Here is a 20,928-nt window from a genome sequence, read left to right on the forward strand (position 1 = left end):
ATGGCAAACGGTCCCTAAGGTGGAGGGAGCAGTTTCTACTTTAGCTAAGCGTACCACTATCCCGGTGGAGGATAGCTGTGCCTTTTCAGATCCAATGGATAAAAAGTTAGAGGGTTACCTTAAGAAAATGTTTGTTCAACAAGGTTTTATATTGCAACCTCTTGCATGCATTGCGCCTGTCACGGCTGCAGCAGCATTTTGGTTTGAGTCTCTGGAAGAGACACTTGAATCAGCTCCATTAGATGAGATTACACACAAGCTTAAAGCCCTTAAGTTAGCTAACTCATTTATTTCAGATGCCGTAGTACATTTAACTAAACTTACGTCTAAGAATTCCGGATTCGCCATTCAGGCACGCAGAGCACTGTGGCTAAAATCCTGGTCAGCTGACGTTACTTCTAAATCTAAATTGCTTAATATACCTTTCAAAGGGCAGACCTTATTCGGGCCCGGGTTGAAAGAAATTATCGCTGACATTACAGGAGGTAAAGGCCATGCCCTGCCTCAAGACAGAGCCAAACCTAAGGCTAGACAGTCTAATTTTCGTTCCTTTCGTAATTTCAAAGCAGGAGCAGCATCAACTTCCTCTGCACCAAAACAGGAAGGAGCTGTTGCTCGCTACAGACAAGGCTGGAGACCTAACCAGTCCTGGAACAAGGGCAAGCAGGCCAGGAAACCTGCTGCTGCCCCTAAGACAGCATGAATTGAGGGCCCCCGATCCGGGAACGGATCTAGTGGGGGGCAGACTTTCTCTCTTCGCCCAGGCTTGGGCAAGAGATGTCCAGGATCCCTGGGCGTTAGAGATCATATCTCAGGGATACCTTCTAGACTTCAAATTCTCTCCCCCAAGAGGGAGATTTCATCTGTCAAGGTTGTCAACAAACCAAATAAAGAAAGAGGCGTTTCTACGCTGCGTACAAGATCTTTTATTAATGGGAGTGATCCATCCGGTTCCGCGGTCGGAACAAGGACAAGGGTTTTACTCAAATCTGTTTGTGGTTCCCAAAAAAGAGGGAACTTTCAGGCCAATCTTGGATTTAAAGATCCTAAACAAATTCCTAAGAGTTCCATCGTTCAAAATGGAAACTATTCGGACAATTTTACCCATGATCCAAAAGGGTCAGTACATGACCACAGTGGATTTAAAGGATGCTTTCCTTCACATACCGATTCACAAAGATCATTACCGGTATCTAAGGTTTGCCTTTCTAGACAGGCATTACCAGTTTGTAGCTCTTCCATTCGGATTGGCTACGGCTCCGAGAATCTTCACAAAGGTTCTGGGTGCTCTTCTGGCGGTACTAAGACCGCGAGGAATTGCGGTAGCTCCGTACCTAGACGACATTCTGATACAAGCTTCAAGCTTTCAAACTGCCAAGTCTCATACAGAGTTAGTACTGGCATTTCTAAGGTCGCATGGATGGAAGGTGAACGAAAAGAAGAGTTATTTCTTTCCACTCATAAGAGTTCCCTTCTTGGGGACTCTTATAGATTCTGTAGAAATGAAGATTTACCTGACAGAAGACAGGTTAACAAAGCTTCAAAATGCATGCCGTGTCCTTCATTCCATTCAACACCCGTCAGTAGCTCAATGCATGGAGGTGATCGGCTTAATGGTAGCAGCAATGGACATAGTACCCTTTGCACGCCTACATCTCAGACCGCTGCAATTGTGCATGCTAAGTCAGTGGAATGGGGATTACTCAGACTTGTCCCCTACTCTGAATCTGGATCAAGAGACCAGAAATTCTCTTCTATGGTGGCTTTCTCGGCCACATCTGTCCAGGGTGATGCCATTCAGCAGGCCGGACTGGACAATTGTAACAACAGACGCCAGCCTACTAGGTTGGGGCGCTGTCTGGAATTCTCTGAAGGCTCAGGGACAATGGAATCAGGAGGAGAGTCTCCTACCAATAAACATTCTGGAATTGAGAGCAGTTCTCAATGTCCTTCTGGCTTGGCCCCAGTTAACAACTCGGGGGTTCATCAGGTTTCAGTCGGACAACATCACGACTGTAGCTTACATCAACCATCAGGGAGGGACAAGAAGCTCCCTAGCAATGATGGAAGTATCAAAGATAATTCGCTGGGCAGAGTCTCACTCTTGCCACCTGTCAGCAATCCACATCCCGGGAGTGGAGAACTGGGAGGCGGATTTCTTAAGTCGTCAGACTTTTCATCCGGGGGAGTGGGAACTTCATCCGGAGGTCTTTGCCCAAATACTTCGACGTTGGGGCAAACCAGAGATAGATCTCATGGCGTCTCGACAGAACGCCAAGCTTCCTCGTTACGGGTCCAGATCCAGGGATCCGGGAGCGGTTCTGATAGATGCTTTGACAGCACCTTGGACCTTCGGGATGGCTTATGTGTTTCCACCCTTCCCGATGCTTCCTCGATTGATTGCCAGAATCAAACAGGAGAGAGCATCAGTGATTCTAATAGCGCCTGCATGGCCACGCAGGACTTGGTATGCAGATCTAGTGGACATGTCATCCTGTCCACCTTGGTCGCTACCTCTGAAACAGGACCTTCTGATCCAGGGTCCCTTCAAACATCAAAATCTAATTTCTCTGAAGCTGACTGCTTGGAAATTGAACGCTTGATTTTATCAAAACGTGGTTTTTCTGAGTCAGTTATTGATACCTTAATACAGGCTAGGAAGCCTGTTACCAGAAAGATTTACCATAAGATATGGCGCAAATACTTATATTGGTGCGAATCCAAGAGTTACTCATGGAGTAAGGTTAGGATTCCGAGGATATTGTCTTTTCTACAAGAAGGTTTAGAAAAGGGTTTATCCGCTAGTTCCTTAAAGGGACAGATTTCAGCTCTGTCCATTCTTTTACACAAACGTCTGTCAGAAGTTCCGGACGTTCAAGCTTTTTGTCAGGCTTTAGCTAGGATCAAGCCTGTGTTTAAAACTGTTGCTCCACCATGGAGTTTGAACTTAGTTCTTAATGTTTTACAGGGGGTTCCGTTTGAACCCCTTCATTCCATTGATATCAAGTTGTTATCTTGGAAAGTTCTGTTTTTAATGGCGATTTCCTCGGCTCGAAGAGTCTCTGAGTTATCTGCCTTACATTGTGATTCTCCTTATCTGATTTTTCATTCAGACAAGGTAGTTCTGCGTACTAAACCTGGGTTCCTACCTAAGGTGGTCACTAACAGGAATATCAATCAAGAGATTGTGGTTCCATCTTTGTGTCCTAATCCTTCTTCGAAAAAGGAACGTCTGCTACACAATCTAGATGTAGTCCGTGCCCTGAAATTGTATCTACAGGCAACTAAGGATTTTCGACAAACGTCTTCCCTGTTTGTCGTTTATTCTGGTCAGAGGAGAGGTCAAAAAGCTTCGGCTACCTCTCTCTCCTTTTGGCTTCGTAGCATAATACGGTTAGCCTATGAGACTGCTGGACAGCAGCCTCCTGAAAGAATTACAGCACATTCTACTAGAGCTGTGGCTTCCACTTGGGCCTTTAAGAATGAGGCTTCAGTTGAACAGATTTGCAAGGCTGCAACTTGGTCTTCTCTTCATACTTTTTCCAAATTTTACAAATTTGACACTTTTGCTTCTTCGGAGGCTGTTTTTGGGAGAAAGGTTCTTCAGGCAGTGGTTCCTTCCGTATAAAGAGCCTGCCTGTCCCTCCCGTCATCCGTGTACTTTAGCTTTGGTATTGGTATCCCATAAGTAATGGATGATCCGTGGACTGGATACACTTAACAAGAGAAAACATAATTTATGCTTACCTGATAAATTTATTTCTCTTGTAGTGTATCCAGTCCACGGCCCGCCCTGTCACTTTAAGGCAGGTAATTTTTCCATTAAACTACAGTCACCACTGCACCCTATGGTTTTCCTTTCTCTGCATGTTTTCGGTCGAATGACTGGTAATGGCAGTTAGGGGAGGAGCTATATAGCAGCTCTGCTGGGTGAATCCTCTTGCACTTCCTGTTGGGGAGGAGTTAATATCCCATAAGTAATGGATGATCCGTGGACTGGATTCACTACAAGAGAAATAAATTTATCAGGTAAGCATAAATTATGTTTTTTTACACCAAAGCAAAGGTGGTGTGACTTTAAGTCACGTCTATGTCACTATGGCCCTATCTCTTAGCCCCTGGTTTCTAACTCTCTCTTTTGCTATCTGTCTCACACAATCTCACCACCTGACTTCATTAATTTCTTCCTGAACATGGCTTTGTCCATTCACCCACCTCTGTCATATACTACTGCCTAGTTTCACAACCTGTGGTACCTGTGGGGCATTGGCAAGGGGTACTCCAGGGATTGGCCTTCATTATTTTGTTTCCCTGACATATCAAATAAAGCTGTGTTTCTTATTTCTCCCCCTGAGCACTCCTAACAAGACAGAGTGTGAGTATTTCTGTGCCTAGGTGGTACAACTGTTCAACTACTGATTCATTTCAAATTAGTAAAACCTTAGATCTGGCTTGTTAGTGACGTATGAGAGCTGGAGTTGAGCTTTACTGATATGAACAGAGAAAGTGTATTACTGTGACCAAGTGTCACAAAGACAAGTGGCAGATAAATGTGCCACTGTGGAATAGGTAAAATGCATCATACTGAAGTCTGCCACAGTAAAATGAGACAGATAAACTGTGCATGAAATTGTTATTAAAATAGAAAGATGGTACCATAAATATTACTTTCATCACCATGCAGTAAATAGTTTATTTTCCTCTGTTTTAATGTAAGAAGCTCAGTAAATTGCATCTAATTATTTATAGCAATGGACTATACAGTATATCTATGTTTTATGTGTTTATTATACTTTGTGGTAATATTACCACATATTAAATTCCAGAAAACATAAAACAAATATCAGATTCCTATATATTTACTTCATTAATATATCTGATATCAGCTTGTGAAATTAAGTCATACACATGATTTCCATTTTTGCTCAGGGAAAAGATCAATAATATTTGTGCTACAGTTGGGGTACATAGAAATCAAATGAATGTCTACAGGGGTACTTGCTACAAAAAGGTTGAGAAACACTGCTACTTCCTCGCTCAGGCCTACATGTCTTCCACCTGTCTCTGTTTCTTCCCCTGATATTTTCCATGAACAATTATAAACCCAGACTTTACATCATTTTACCCTGACTATATCTCTAACACCAAACTTAAATTATTTCTATCTTGAGTTTGAAACTGTTTCAGAATATTGCTTATTGTTTATAAGTCCTAAAAAATATTGTACCCCTATTTAGCCCCATTTCCATATTATTTAATCATTCTCCCTATGTCTTCTCAATCTTGCCTCGTCTCAAAATATTTTGTAATCTCTTCTTTCCACTATGATTTTTTTATTATCGCATGCTAAATGCCATGTCCCCATTCTCATTCATCATGTCTACCTATCTCCCTCCACATATGATCTTAGTAAAAATGTTGTCATGCATACTTCAGAATTTCCCAGGAGTGTTTAAATGTTAAATGCATAGTAATATGCCACACATATACATTCATGTAGATCACTGGTTTTTAAACCTGTCCTCAGACCTCCTGACAGGCCAGATTGTATCTGAACTGAAGCACAGGTGAAATAATCAGATGATTAGTAAACACAGTTACTTTACACAAGGTAATCCTGAAAATCTGGCCTGTTGGGGAGGCCTGATGACAAGTTTGAAAACCAGTGATCTAGATCTGGGGAGCACACATTTTAGTGAGTGAGCAGGGTCTAGAGGTCTGTGAAGACTGTCTATGGCAGTGTTTCTCAGGGCACACTAACTGTCCAGATTTTCAAAATTACTTTGCTCGAGAGTAGGTTAGTAACCATGGTTCCTGATCAGCTTAATATTTCACAAATGCTCTACTTCAGATGTTTTAAAAATCTGGCCTGTTAGTGTGCCCTCAAGGCTGGAACTGAGAAACACTGGACTATGGGATCTACTTATCTACACAGGGAAGTTGAAAGTTGCAATGTGATTGTGCAAAACCAGCATTTACTCACAAAAAAAACACCTATATTGTCCTGGCAAAAAACGGTGGTAAAGAATATACTTGTGAAAAGCATATTTACATATTTATATCATATTATAACCACTACTTGTGGAGAAGCAGGTGGATCACAGAGAAATCTAGAGATCTTAATTTAGATCTAATAATAGATGCAGGTCTATCTTTTGTAAACGGCTGATACACAGACAAATAAGCATAGTGATATCCCTGGGCACCATACTTACCAGTATCTTTGGCTACTTCAGAAACATCCAAATTTCTCTTTTCTGCCATGTAACCCAACACAGTGAAAATCACAAAGCCGGACATAAAACTAGTCATACAGTTAACTGTACTTGTGATCATTGCATCCCTGTGAAAGATATAAAACTAAAATAAGAATTTTAGGCTACAATAGAATTATAGAATAAAAAAGGTTGCTTGAATGAAATACTTGTTAAGAATGCATTTTGTAAATACTGACCACAGAATGATTGTGATAAAAAGTAGTATATGGGTCCAGCTATTAGTTAGTATGTCCCGGATACACTTTTATTACATATAGCTCACACAGATAGCAAAAAGCGGTCCTAAGAATAAAAAACGCTAGAACTTACAGGCAAAATTACTGCATACAAAATATTGAAAGGCAATTTTAATGAAAATGAAATTACATGCTCTTATGTGTTAGAGTGAGTCATTTTAACACTAGCAACCCTGCAATGCTATGGGCCCTATTTATGAAGTTGCAGGTGCAGCTTCGGTTGGGGAGCGTTAGTATTTAGCCTCTCAGCCAGACAGAATTAAATCATTGATTGACAAGCTGTGCTCTTGCACAATTGGTTGCACAAGTGCAGGGGGCTCGACTGTACAATGCTGGGTGGACAAGGTTTCGGACAAGAACCCTATCTTTTCAGACTAAGATAAATGGGGGGGGGGGGCGGCTATATTTTTTAACCCCACATAGTTTAAGTACTGCTCAGGAGCCACTGAGCACTGCTGGTCCCAAGCAGGAACTGTTGCTGAGCCCAATCAGCACGAGCATTTATTTTTTCATAAGAATGACCCTTTAGATATATGTACGAAGGAAAAAAACTCTATTAAAGTATAACATATCCAAAGCTAACAAATAATGAATGTTATAATACCATGTGATTATGGCGGCAATTAATAACAATATGGCAATAGCCTAAATATTGTGGCTGTATTTTATTTTAACACATTGAAAATTATACTACATACATATCAAGCACTTCTCTGGGAACATATCAAGCGCACACACACATGGCTGAGATTCTAATTTGTTTCTAAAGAAAATAGCTAATAATAAAGAGTTCAGGATTGACAGCTCCTGTGGGGTCTAAATAAAAAATCAGTGCAACTTAAATTACATAACAGATGTAGTGTTTGGAGGTTTCACTTAGATTTAATTTTTTCTTCTTCCTGAAGCCAAATAAAATGTTTCTAGAAACAACTTATTTTTTTGTCTTGAGTTTCTCTTGTTCATAAACAAGCCTATCACAATCAAATTTCCTGCAAATATTTTTCGTCCACAAATGTTGTGGAAACTTGCTTGTGAAAGTAAAGCATGAAACTGCATACGCAGTCGGCATTTTTCATTGCACTAACAGTTCTTGTGAACTGCTTGTGCAATTCTGCCCCCTGCAGATTTGTGGCCAATCGGCTGCTAGCAGGGGGTGTCAATCAGTCCGATTGTATAGGATTGGGCGGATTGAAGATCGCAGCCTCAGAGGCAGCGGACAAGTTATGGAGCAGCGGTCTTTAGACCGCTGCTTCATAACTGCTGTTTCCGGTGAGCCTGAACGCTCGCGCGGAAACAGGGGCATCATCCTCCGTTCGGAGCTTGATAATTCGGCCCCTGTCAATAAGCTGTGCACAAGTCACTTGAAACAGGCAAAACAATTTTTTTATTTTAAGTAGGTATAAAGCCCTACACAAGAAATAGGTTTTTGTGCCATTAATGCATTTATAAAGTGTTTACAATTTGAAAACCCCACTAAACCTGATCCAGTGCATTTAACAAGGGACATTCTGATTGCTTGGAGTGTTTCCCAACATGTCTGCTGAAATAAGATGGCTCCCATGTTGAAATGCAAAAAAAGACCAACATATTTTTTAATAACATTTGTTATCATTTCTACAGTTAAGCTATAATGTATAACTATATTAGTTAACAATACAACTTAAAGGGACATTACAGTTATTTTTACAAATTCAAATTATCTACATAGAAAATAAATTATGTAAAAGCATTTAAAGCTTACATTTAGGGCCAGATTACAAGAGGAGCGTAAACGTTTGCGCCCGTGAGATAAGGGGTTTATCGCAGGGGTTTGTGCTTGTCAGGCTTACCACTGGTATTACAATTTGAAAGTAAATGCGAGCGATTAAACGCAAATGCAATTTACGCTAAAATGATTACGCAACCTCAGAGCTCTGGTTAACTGTTTTGCAAAACATAAAAGTTGCACAAAACACATCAAAAATACATTACAAAGTACACTTACACTATCTAATAAAAATGATTGAAAAAAGTATTGCACAAAACGTTATAAAGGCTTAAAGATATGAGGTCTCAGGTGTTAGAAAAAAAAGGTAGGCATAGGACTTAAACATTGAGATACATACATATACATTGTATATGTATGTATGTAGATATGTCTATATGTGTACATATGCATTTATATGCGTATATATGTATTTACAGACATATAAACACATAAATACATATGAAAAGACATATATACAAGTGCATTTGAGCCCTTTGCAGTTAAGTAGATTAAAACATGAAAAAACATATTTATGAAATATTCATATTTAATAAAGGTTTGAAGTATTTAGTGTCAATGTTTGACATTCCAATGTTCTGCACATAGTAGAATATGTTATTTGTATTTCTAAATAGATATTCCTATATATATCTGTATATAGCTATATCTATACTGTATATAGTTGGTTATATATAGGTATAGATATATACAGATATATATAGGAATATTTATTTAGAGATACAAATAACATATTTTGTATTTATTCATAAATATATGTAGAAACATTTATTCATGAATAAATAGAACATATTCTGTTATTTGAAGAACATTGAAATGTGAAATATTAATATTTTCATGTTGGGTTAGCGCAAATGAGAATATGTGATCAGGTCTGTGCGAGAGTGTGGTGGTTTTTTTTCTCTCCATTGACTTCTATGGAGGAATACATGAATTCACACGCAATATTCTAACTTTGCCTTTTTGCGCTTGTTGGGTTAGCACAAGAGCGAAAACAGTTTACTTTCAACTCGTAATATGAGCGCAACCCGACAAGCACAAAATGTTTACTTCTAGCGAAATTAACTTTCGAGCTGAAGAGTTAATTTGTGCTCCACTCGTAACCTGGCCCTTGGTTGGCAAACTTTGCATTGCTTTGCAGTCCAGGGACAGATAATTGCATATTTCAAGCACTCACTGAACGACATATAGGAGAGTCATGTCTCTAATTCTCCACATAATGCATTTCAGCCTCTCGGGGTGTAGTGGAGTAAATTGCAAAGCTAATTCAATAGTCATAATTAAATACTTTATGATTAATTATATTTTGAGTTTAATGTCCCTTTAATAGTTAGAAAACCTATTTTCATGTAAATGCAAAGTGCCAAAAAGGGGAAAAAACTGTGATACTAACTGGTAGCAGTTGTTGTGAAATTTATTGTAGCTAGCAAAGGCTAAAAGGACTCCAAAGCCTGGGCCCAGTGAGAAAAATATCTGTGCAGCAGCATCAACCCAGACCTAAAATGGGAAAGTAAAAATTATAAGCACATAATAGCAGCTGAAACATAAACAAGTATATAGCAATGCAATTAAAACAACACTGCAGGAGCCTAGTATTCATGTAATGGGCTTTACTCAAATTAAAACAAGATATATATATATATATATATATATATATATATACTGTATATATACACATACATACACACACATATACATAGATATATATATTTTAACTTGTTTTAAAAAGTAAAAATAAGCATAAAGAATTAAAGAAAAATGGTAAAAATGTTCAAATTGTTTGACAAGAACTACAAATGACGCAACTATCTAAATAAGCATTTCCCAATTCCTGTCCTGAGGATGTCTGAAGTATAGCAGAGGTGACATAACGAGCTGGTCTAATTATCATGCCTGCTAGTGGGTCCTGAGCACTGTAGAAGGAAACCCTGGTCTAAATAAAAATTTGTAAACTACCTCATATAAGGGACTGCACTGCACTGCATCATCCAATCAGATAACAAGAAGACTGTCCCATTTTAGCCACAGGAAGGAACAGCCAATCACAGTCTTTGGATCTTTGGTACATTGTACTGGATGTTATATCTAAATTAATTTCTTTATCTACGTTATACATAGATCCCATCAAAACTATATGAAATAAATTAGAGTAACCAGAACCAAACCTATTGCTTATTAGTCCCAAGACGAAACAGCTATCCATGAATGGATTTTTCTAGCACTACACTTTGTATAATTGCTATATTATAAAATCTGTCTTGACCAACACTGCATATGCATAAGGGCATGTATAAAATAGATGAAGAAGGTAAAACATATTAACTTGTTAACCTGATTTGCATTTCCTTGACCAGAATCCCTAGCTGCAGTGAAAACATTGTGCGCCAAAGAAATCAGTTTAAACAGATCTGCACAGATGGTGGAGAGTTTCTCTTCTCTCTCATATTCACTGTAGTCTATTTTTATAGTATTTAAATATGTAAATGATAACATTTTCAATAATGCTGAACATAAACTAAAATTATGTAAAAATCTTTAGCTTAAAGGGATACTAAACCCAATTTTTTTTTCTTCATGATTCAGATAGAGTATGCAATTTTAAGCAACTTTCTAATTTACACCTATTAGCAATTTTTATTCTTTCTTTTGAAATCTTTATTTGAAAAGCAGGAATGAAAGCTTTGGGTTCAGCACCTGGGTAGCGCTTGCTGATTAGTGGCTAAATGTAGCCACCAATCAGGAAGCACAATCTAGGGTTCTGAAACAAAAAAGGGCCGGCTCCAAAGCTTTCATTTCTGCTTTTTTCAAATAAAGATACAAAGATAACGAAGAAAAATTGATAATAGGAGTGAATTAGAAAGTTGCTTAAACACGCATGCTCTATCCGAATCATTAAAGAAAAAAATGTAGGTTTAGTATCCCTTTAAAATATATTTCATGCACACATTTATACTGGAAATGATAGACAGTAGTTTGTAGCATGATAGACATAGGCTATCTTGGCTGTCACAGAGGATTGAGACAAATTCACAGGTTTAAGAGTAGCACTAAGACATTTTCATGGATAGAATTGAAGAAAGCAATATAGCGAGCAATAAAACATTTAACACATGTACCTCAAAAACATAACATTTACATAAATACATTTAATGAGTGGCTTGAAAATGTGGGGATATTTAAACTGAGTTTAACAGTGAATATTCTATTAGATAAGGTGTATAAGATAATCAGCACAACAGTCTGGAGCTATTTACAGTCCATACATAAAACATTTTTTCTCTGCTCTTTTCTGGTATAAACAAATGTTTGTTATAGTGCATATTAATGTTGTAACAATGGCCAATAAATTCCCAGCTTCTAAAAGGATAAGAAAATGTACCTATTGTTGAGATAGAAAATAAATACCCTTACTCTTGGAAACAAACAGATTATTTAACATGAAGATCACAACTACACACAAATGCGCTAACAAGTTCTATGCAGAAAACAACCAGTGGGCAAAATAAACTTTATTAAAAAAAAGGAACATTATAAGGCTACAGGGGTGGAACTACCATTGGTGCAGCAAGTGCAGTGGCGGAGGTGGGGAGGGGGCATAGAAGCCAGTCTATACATAGGTGTGTGCAGAATATGCACAATCCTAATGCAGTGTAGCATTTTATTAGTGCAGGTTACAGGTCCATCTATATCCTAAAAAAATTATACAAAGCAGTATGTAAATTATTTCTATTGCTTACTTCTGAGTTACATTTGAGGGGCAAAAAATGTTTTGAACCAGGGTCCTCTATTGAGTAGCTCCCCTACGGTATGGATATGCCAGAAGATGCAAGAAATGTCATTACATAGTAACCTAATTTAATTGTCTTGGATTGGCAAACAGAAACATACACAGGAACATATATTTCACCTGCAGGTAAGAACCAGAAGACCCATTGCTTCTGCACATATTTCCTTCTAAAGTGTACACTGTAGGATTCTCAGGCCTACTTAATTTTCCTTAAATTATTTGTCTTTACTGTCTCTGCTGCAAGTCGATTCCATAATTCAACAACACTTTCCATATAGAAGTGTTTCTGTTAATTACTTCTGAATCTACAGCCCTATTAAACTGAGACCAATTGATCTTTGTTTTATTACTAGGACATTTAACCCTAAATACATTTTATTTGCATAGTATTGAGGTTAACCCTCTGCCTACCTCTAGTCAAGTGAACCACAATAAAATCTCGCATTCACCGCCTTCCAGAGCTAACATGTTTACACATAAGCAGCAACTCTTCTTCAGAAATGGCAGTGCCCGTAATTAGATGGAGGCGCATGCCATGTATTTACTGTTTAATGTCCCTTTAAATCTCTTAAACTTAATAACTTCCCCATACAGTCACACTGAAACACTCATGGTTTTTACTATTATGGACAAATTTCTCACAGCTCTAATTTCGTGTTTAGGACAATTATCCCATTGCACAAAGAAATATTACATTTGCCATCAAGTGTTTTTCAGCTAGCCCAATATCTTACCTCAGTGGTCAGCAGTTTCTGCCAATCAGGTTTTAGGTAGAAAATAACCCCTCTCCATGCCCCTGGGAGTGTAGCACCTCGTATTAACAGAAGTGTAAGTACAATGTATGGAAATGTAGCCGTTACCCATACCACCTGCAAGGCAACAAATAAAAGGGGGTTATTACTGTCCTGACAAAACAACATTCAAGCTAATCCAGTAGAACAATTAATTTATAGATGTGAAAGCAAGATATAACATTTTGAAATGACCTAACAAAAAATAAATGCAAATATTTCCTTTTTAAAGAATATTAAAGGTTATTATGTATCTTTATAAAGGGAATTTATAGAATAGCTGACACTTTTTACAATAATATAACCCTCACATTTAATCATTGCTCCTCTCCTAGGCTACAGAAAATGTGCCATAGTTTTGTTGTAATTGTAATATAAATGTACAGAGTGGACAACGTATTTCCTGTTAATAAAGGATGTTCCAAACAGGAGAAAATATTTGAAACATGTCTATTCAAATCTAGACCTTTAGGGTGATTTACAAAATATATTAATGTTTTACCAATCCATGATTAAATCATCCTTTATAAGAATTTATTTGCAAAAGACAATGGAAACATAACTAAGAAAGTCCAGTCTTCCCTAGAAAGAGGACAGAATTCTTTAATTAGGGCCCAATTATCTAAAATGGCAGAAAAATGTCACACCAACCCTCACCTGGGCAGATCTCACTGAATGTTCAAAGAAGAGAAATTCCCTACAAGTTACAAGCTTCTTTCAAAGGAAGTAATAACACTTAGGGCTCGATTTATCAAGCCCCTACAGCTGCAAGTTCTCACAAGAACTTGCTCGCCGTAATTTATCAAGCAGCGGTCACCAGACCACTGCTTCTCTAAACTCTTCGCCACCATTCAATCTCCGCGGTTGAGTCCGACCGAGGAGATTGACAGCTCCTGCCCGCGCGTGATTGGCTGTGCACGGGCAGGGGGCGGGATTGCACGCGAGCGCAAAATTGCGCTCGTGTGCAATGTTGATTACCTGCGGGTAATTTCGCACCGCCACAGGCGAGCTGAGGCGTACAGAGGCGCATATACGTGCCCCGGTACGCCTTAGCTTTGATAAATCTAACCCTTACTATAATGCAGATTAACAGATTAATGCAGGGGAGAGCGATTGTAGCAGGAAACACCCAGTGCTGATAGGAACTTTTTTTAAACACATACAAATCAAATTACGCTATTTTCAGCATAATTTACCTTGCATTAGTTTCTGCTTTCGCAAACTTCTTTTTCCTGCGCAATACGTATTTTCAAACAAACTTGGCAGACTACATTTTTCGAGATTAAACTGCGAGACCTACAGAAGTAAGACGCTTAAATAATTCTGGTACAAAGTGTGAGGAAACTTCTTAAACTCCCAAGAAACGTCCCTGTTCAGCCCTCTCGGCAAGTTTATGAGACACATTTCTCAACACAAATATAGAAACTTTTACATTTTTAACAGCTTAATTACGATTTTGACTTTGGTTTTGTAACTTACTGTGTACCTTTTATACCAATTACATTGAATATGATTTTTCCCCATAATGTAAGGACAATTAGTAAAGCATAATGTAAATTTGCATTTTACAGCAGGTTTTAACACCTATTTGCATGGGCACTGTTTCTATGGGGGATATTTATCAAAGCGTCAACCGAAAATATGCTTGAATTGTTGCAAGATTGATCCGCTGTAGTTATCAAAGCATCAAGATCGGCAAATGTTGAAATTTGTGACGTAACATACAATCCTGCAATCTCAATACGACGCAGAACGATGCGAGTCGAAAACCCATGGAATTCGAGCTGAATCATGTTCATTTGCCCTTCTATTCGACACTATTTGAAGCTCTCATTAAGTTATCAAAATTTCTACAGTTACGCTCGCGTCTTTTCCGACTCAGCGTACCTGGTTTTCAATCCGCCACCCTTCAGGTTGCGGATGCAATAGAACTCAATGGGAGTCTGAAAATACAGAAATCTTATGTTCGATGCTGCAAGAGAATGAAGTATATTACATAATAAAAGTAAATTAGAAACTCTATTAAAATTGTATACCCTTTCTAAATCAAACAATATTATTGCTCCACATTTGGTGCACTAGTAGATATAGAGATAAAAATGAAAAATACATTACTACTTATGGATTATGCTACAAATTTGTCTCTCATTACAAAGCAAGGGGACAATATTTCTACAAATTTGTTGAAAAGTTTTGCCCCAAACTTGTCGCACTTAAGGATATAGAGATAAAAATGAAATACACAACATAATATAGCTAACTTCCTTTTTATTTTTTGTGAAAAATCTATGTGCACCATGTTTAAGCCATGTAATACAAGTCACACCCTCCACTTCGCACCAATTTTGACTCAACACTTTTCACACCAATTATGACACAAACTCCTAAACAACCCACACACTAGTGAATTTTTCCACCATAGTGAATTTTTCCACCACTTTTGATTGGAATATGCATAATCACATGATTTATGGCATCAGCCAATCTGATTCAAATACACATTATAAACTATCACTAACGAATCAAATTGCTCGATACTTGTGTCATTGATCACTCATCAGAACTTGTAAATGCCATTTGTTACATTGTGTATTATACATTGTGTATTATACTTTGAAAGTATGTATATGTGACATTAGTATTAAAGATAAACATTGATGCTGACATTAGGACACACAGTGTAATATTTTAGACAAGGATTTTAAAATTCGAATTGATGTTTGATTCAAAGAATCTTAACCTGATAGCTCAAAGGGATAGCCCCCTAACTTTAAACTGTCATGAATCAGATACAGCAGAAATTAAAATCACCTCTTTACTGTCATGCTATTTTCAGTGTATTTCTTCCTTCTCTTGAAATTCTTTTTCAGTAAGAAATGTCATCTTATATGCCAGCCCATTTTATAGCACCTGTGAAGGGGTGTTTTTAAAAATAGATTGCAATCAGGAGGGGTTAGACAGGTGCAAAGAGAAACCTGGCCCAGCTCTTAAAGGGATAGGAAACCCCAAAATATTCTTTCATGATTTGGATAGAACATACAATTTTAAACAACTTTCCAATTTACTTCTATTTTCAAATTTGCTTCATTTTCTTGTTATCCTTTGCTGAAGGAACAGCATTGCACTACTGTCAGCTAGTCAAACACATCTATTTAGCCAATCACAAGAGACAAATGTGTGCAGTCACCAATTAGCAGCTAGCTCCCAGTAGTGCAACTTACATTTTTACTTTCCTATCCCGTTAAAATATCCATAGATTGCAAATAAATACAAATGATACTCTGATTACATGTTACATTTGAAAGTATTCCTGCTCAGAATAATAATACATTTACAATATATACATTTAGTGGTATAAATAAACACAGAGATATGACAGACAACATTGTTTAGAACCAAAAAAGGAACTTAGGGACATGTGAATATATTTTCAAAAGATTTCTGACATAATACACACACACACACACACACACACACACACACACATATATATATATATATATATATATATATATATACAATGCGTTGACTTTTTTTTACCTATTTTGTTACATTACAGCCTTAAATTCAATGTTTTATTAATCTGAATTTTATGTGATGGATCAGAACACAATAGTCTAAGTTGGTGAAGTAAAATGAGAAAAATATTTATATAAAACTATTTTTTAGAAATAGAAAACAGAAAATTAGCATGTGCATATGTATTAACCCCCTTTGTTATGAAGCCCATAAAAAGCTCTGGTGCAACCAATTACCTTCAGAAGTCACATAATTAGTGAAATGATGTCCACCTGTGTGCAATCTAAGTGTCACATGATCTGTCATTACATATACACACCTTTTTTGAAAGGCCCCAGAGGTTGCAACACCTAAGCAAGAGGCACCACTAAACAAACACTGCCATGAAGACCAAGGAACTCTCCAAACAAGTAAGGGACAATGTTGTTGAGAAGTACAAGTCAGGGTTAGGTTATAAAAAAATATCCAAATCTTTGATGATCCCCAGGAGCACCATCAAATCTATCATAACCAAATGGAAAGAACATGGCACAACAGCAAACCTGCCAAGAGACGGCCGCCCACCAAAACTCACGGACGGGGCAAGGAGGGCATTAATCAGAGAGACAGCACTGAGACCTAGGGTAACCCCCGGAGGAGCTCCACGGCAGAGACTGGAGTATCAGTACATAGGACGACAATAAGCCGTATGCTCCATAGAGTTGGGCTTTATCAGAGTGGCCAGAAGAAAGCCATTACTTTCAGCAAAAAACAAAATGGCACGTTTTGAGTTTGCGAAAAAGCATGTGGGAGACTCCCAAAATGTATGGAGGAAAGTGCTCTGGTCTGATGAGACTAAAATTTAACTTTTCGGCCATCAAAGAAAATGCTATGTCTGGCGCAAACCCAACACATCAAATCACCCAAAGAACACCATCCCCACAGTGAAACATGGTGGTGGCAGCATCATGCTGTGGGGATGTTTTTCAGCAGCCAAGACTGGAAAACTGGTCAGAGTTGAGGGAAAGATGGATGGTGCTAAATACAGGGATATTCTTGAGCAAAACCTGTACCACTCTGTGCGTGAGGCTAGGGCGGAGGTTCACCTTCCAGCAGGACAATGACCCCAAACACACTGCTAAAGCAACACTTGAGTGGTTTAAGGGGAAACATGTAAATGTGTTGGAATGGCCTAGTCAAAGCCCAGACCTCAATCCAATAGAAAATCTGTGGTCAGACTTAAAGATTGCTGTTCACAAGCGCAAACCATCTAACTTGAAAGAGCTGGAGCAGTTTTGCAAGGAGGAATGGGCAAAAATCCCAGTGGTAAGATGTGGCAAGCTCATAGAGACTTATCTAAAGCAACTTGGAGGTGTGATTGCCGCAAAAGGTGGCTCTACAAAGTAACGACTTTAGGGGGTGAATAGTTATGCACATTGACTTTTTCTGTTATTTTGTCCTATTTGTTGTTTGCTTCACAATAATAAAAAAAAACATCTTCAAAGTTGTGGGCATGTTCTGTAAATTAAATGATGCAAATCCTCAAACAATCCATGTTAATTCCAGGTTGTGAGGCAACAAAACACAAAAAAATGCCAAGGGGGTGAATACTTTTTGCAAGGCATTGTGTATATATATATATATATATATATATATATATATATATATATATATATATATGTGTGTGTGTGTATATACATACTAAAATATGTATGTCCAATCTTAAAAAGAATTCTAATAATTCACTGTCCACTTTGCACCAAATATGTCGCTACTTGCTATATTCGCAATTAGTCCTGCTCAGAAAAAGAATACATTTACACTATATACAATAATGTGCTAAAGAGAAATGTGCTTGTTCGTGGACAGTAATGAAATGGTATAAATAAAGTTGGTAAAAACCCGAATAGCCACGACATCGATGACTGTTAGTTAACACTTGTCCGATGCTCTTCGCACCGTACTTGACGCGCGTGCCAGTCCGATGCCCTTCGCACCGTACTTCACTTACTTGACCCGCGTGTTTTTGACGGCTTTTTTGATAAATAAGGAGATCGTATTCAGATCCGCGGCTGCGATGTTTGGCGAGCGTATTGACATCCGCGAATGCAACATAGTTGATGCTTTGATAAATATCCCCCTATAAGTTTTTACCATTCTGCTTTTCATAACGTACATTCCCTTAAAGGCTGCCTCTTATCTCAGTGCATCGACACGAGTCGACTGTCCCTTTAAGGCAATTTTTTCTAGCAGGAGACTCCCGCTGATTTCAGCACTGCCCATCCTAAAGCATTGCCTAACTGCATATGTCTCTCATAATCACACTTTTTCTGACCAGGTCTTCATCTATTCTATCATAGATCTCCCCCATTTTGGGCCAGAATACAAGTGAAGCGTTCACTGCGCTACAAAGTAAGCTTTTTGAGTGTCGGGTTACGCTCGTATTACAAGTTGAAAATTAACTGTTTTCGCTCTTTTGCTCTTGTACAATATTACACGCACGATAGTGTTTTCCACCATAGAAGTCAATAGAGCAAAAAAAGTAGGGGAAAAACTAACACCCTACTCGCGTGCAGACACGATTTTATATTCTCAAGTGCGTTTATCCGATACAAAAATATGAATATTTCACATTTCAATGTTCTTCACATTGCAGAATATGTTCTTTTTATTTATAACATACATATTTTTACATATATCTGATGGTATTTTGGTACAATATATATATATATATATATATATATATATATATACATAATAATATATAGGTATATATATATATATATATATATATATATAACATTGGAATGTGAAATATTTACAGTAAATACATAGTTAAAACCATTATTAAATAAAAAATATTGCATAAATATGTTTTCATCTACTTAACTGCAAAGGGCTCCAATGCACTTATGTATGTGTATATATATATATATATATATATATATATATATATATATATATATATAATGTATGTGTACATATGTATTTATGTGTTTGAATTTTTACATGACTTTAAATACATACAGTATATACACATATAAATACATACCTACACATATACCTCATTAGACCTGTGTATGTTTGTATCTCTATGTTAAACCCTCTGCCTGTCTTTATATATATATATATATATATATATATATATATATATATATATATATATATATATATATATATATAAATGAGACCTCATATCTTTCAGCCCTTACAATGTTTTTTTGAAAAAACAATTTTTATTTTTTGTTGTTTTGTATTAATAATTGTTATCAGATAATTGTAACTGTACTTCTACATGTATTTGTATGTGTTTTTACACCGTTTTGCTTTGTGAACCAGAACTCTGAGTTCGCGTTAACACGACTCACTTCAATTGCGCTCAATCGATCATGTTTACTTTATGAGCGAAAAACCTGACATGTGCAAGCACCTATGATAAACCCCTTATCGCTTGCGTGTAACTGTTAGCGCTCCATTCATATTCTGGCTCTTTATATTTAATCTCTCACCCTCATAGCTAACATTTAACCTCCCACCACTCACATTAAATCTCACCTTTCTCCCTTACCTGCAAATTTTATCTCAGCCTTATCCCTAGGATTAAGGGTACATGAGAAACAACTGGTTATGATTGGCCATCTAAAGTACAATATTCATTTCCATCATAATAGCAACAGCACGAACAGAGTGCCGAAGACAAAAAGAACATTTTGAACCTACAGAATACATATGACACAACACTGTCCTTTTCATCTTTAATTCATACACATTGTGCATAGACAAATACTGCATCATCTTTTACTGACCTTGCCTGACGTTTTCACCCCTTTCCATATGCTGAAGTAGACTATAGTGAAGATTAAGAGTAGACAAAGTGTGAGCTGCCAGCTGATTCCCCCAAGATCCTGTAACCCATTTGATTTATGTATCTGCAGCACAAGACGGCTGAAAAACAAGATGTTGTGATTGTTATTTGAAGTTAGCTTATATATAATTCAGTTATGCAGTCAATATTAAAGGGACAGTCTAGATCCAATACATAATTTTGATTACTTATTGTTACATACAAGAGAAGCATTATATGCGTCCCTTAAAGAGATATTCCAGTCAAAAAATTAAAATGCACATAGATTAATTACATCTTGAATAGAAACATATTTGCAGTATAAATGTATTGGCAAAAATGCTTCTAGCAAAAGTTGTCACCATTTTGGTGTTAACATTTTTCTCTGCACATGCATGTGAAGCATAGCTAGATATTCTCAGTGCACCAGCATTTTAAGTACTGCAGTTGCTCAGAGCGCCAGTGGGGCTTGTATCATGTCAGCAATTAACAAATTGAGTCATTACCAGATGGTACAAGCACCTTATGCTCTCTAAGCAAGTGCTGTATTTAAAATGCTGGTGCCCGGTGCATACTTAAAAACACTTTTGAAACAGCTATAGCTTTTATTAGAAGCTTTTTTTGCTAATATATGCATATTGCAAAAATGTTTCTATTCAAAACTGAAATGTATTCATGGAGATTCCAAGTTTGTCTGGAATGTCCCTTTAAGGCTTCTAAACTATTAAT

General features: G+C 37.4%; 1 protein-coding gene across 2 annotated transcripts in view; it reads right to left on the reverse strand.

Annotated features, from left to right (window-relative positions):
* Window positions 1–20,928, reverse strand: part of SLC6A4 (solute carrier family 6 member 4) — a 236,591-nt gene that overhangs the window by 73,144 nt on the left and 142,519 nt on the right. For both annotated transcript variants that reach the window (XM_053706143.1, XM_053706142.1), the window contains exons 5-8: window positions 20,162–20,300; window positions 12,801–12,935; window positions 9,673–9,776; window positions 6,216–6,343 (exon numbers count right to left, since the gene is read on the reverse strand). In XM_053706143.1, coding sequence (XP_053562118.1) covers window positions 6,216–6,343; window positions 9,673–9,776; window positions 12,801–12,935; window positions 20,162–20,300 — 506 coding nt within the window. The remainder of the gene's footprint in view (window positions 1–6,215; window positions 6,344–9,672; window positions 9,777–12,800; window positions 12,936–20,161; window positions 20,301–20,928) is intronic.

The sequence above is a fragment of the Bombina bombina genome, chromosome 3 (genome assembly GCF_027579735.1).
Source record: "Bombina bombina isolate aBomBom1 chromosome 3, aBomBom1.pri, whole genome shotgun sequence".
Classification (NCBI taxonomy): domain Eukaryota; kingdom Metazoa; phylum Chordata; class Amphibia; order Anura; family Bombinatoridae; genus Bombina; species Bombina bombina.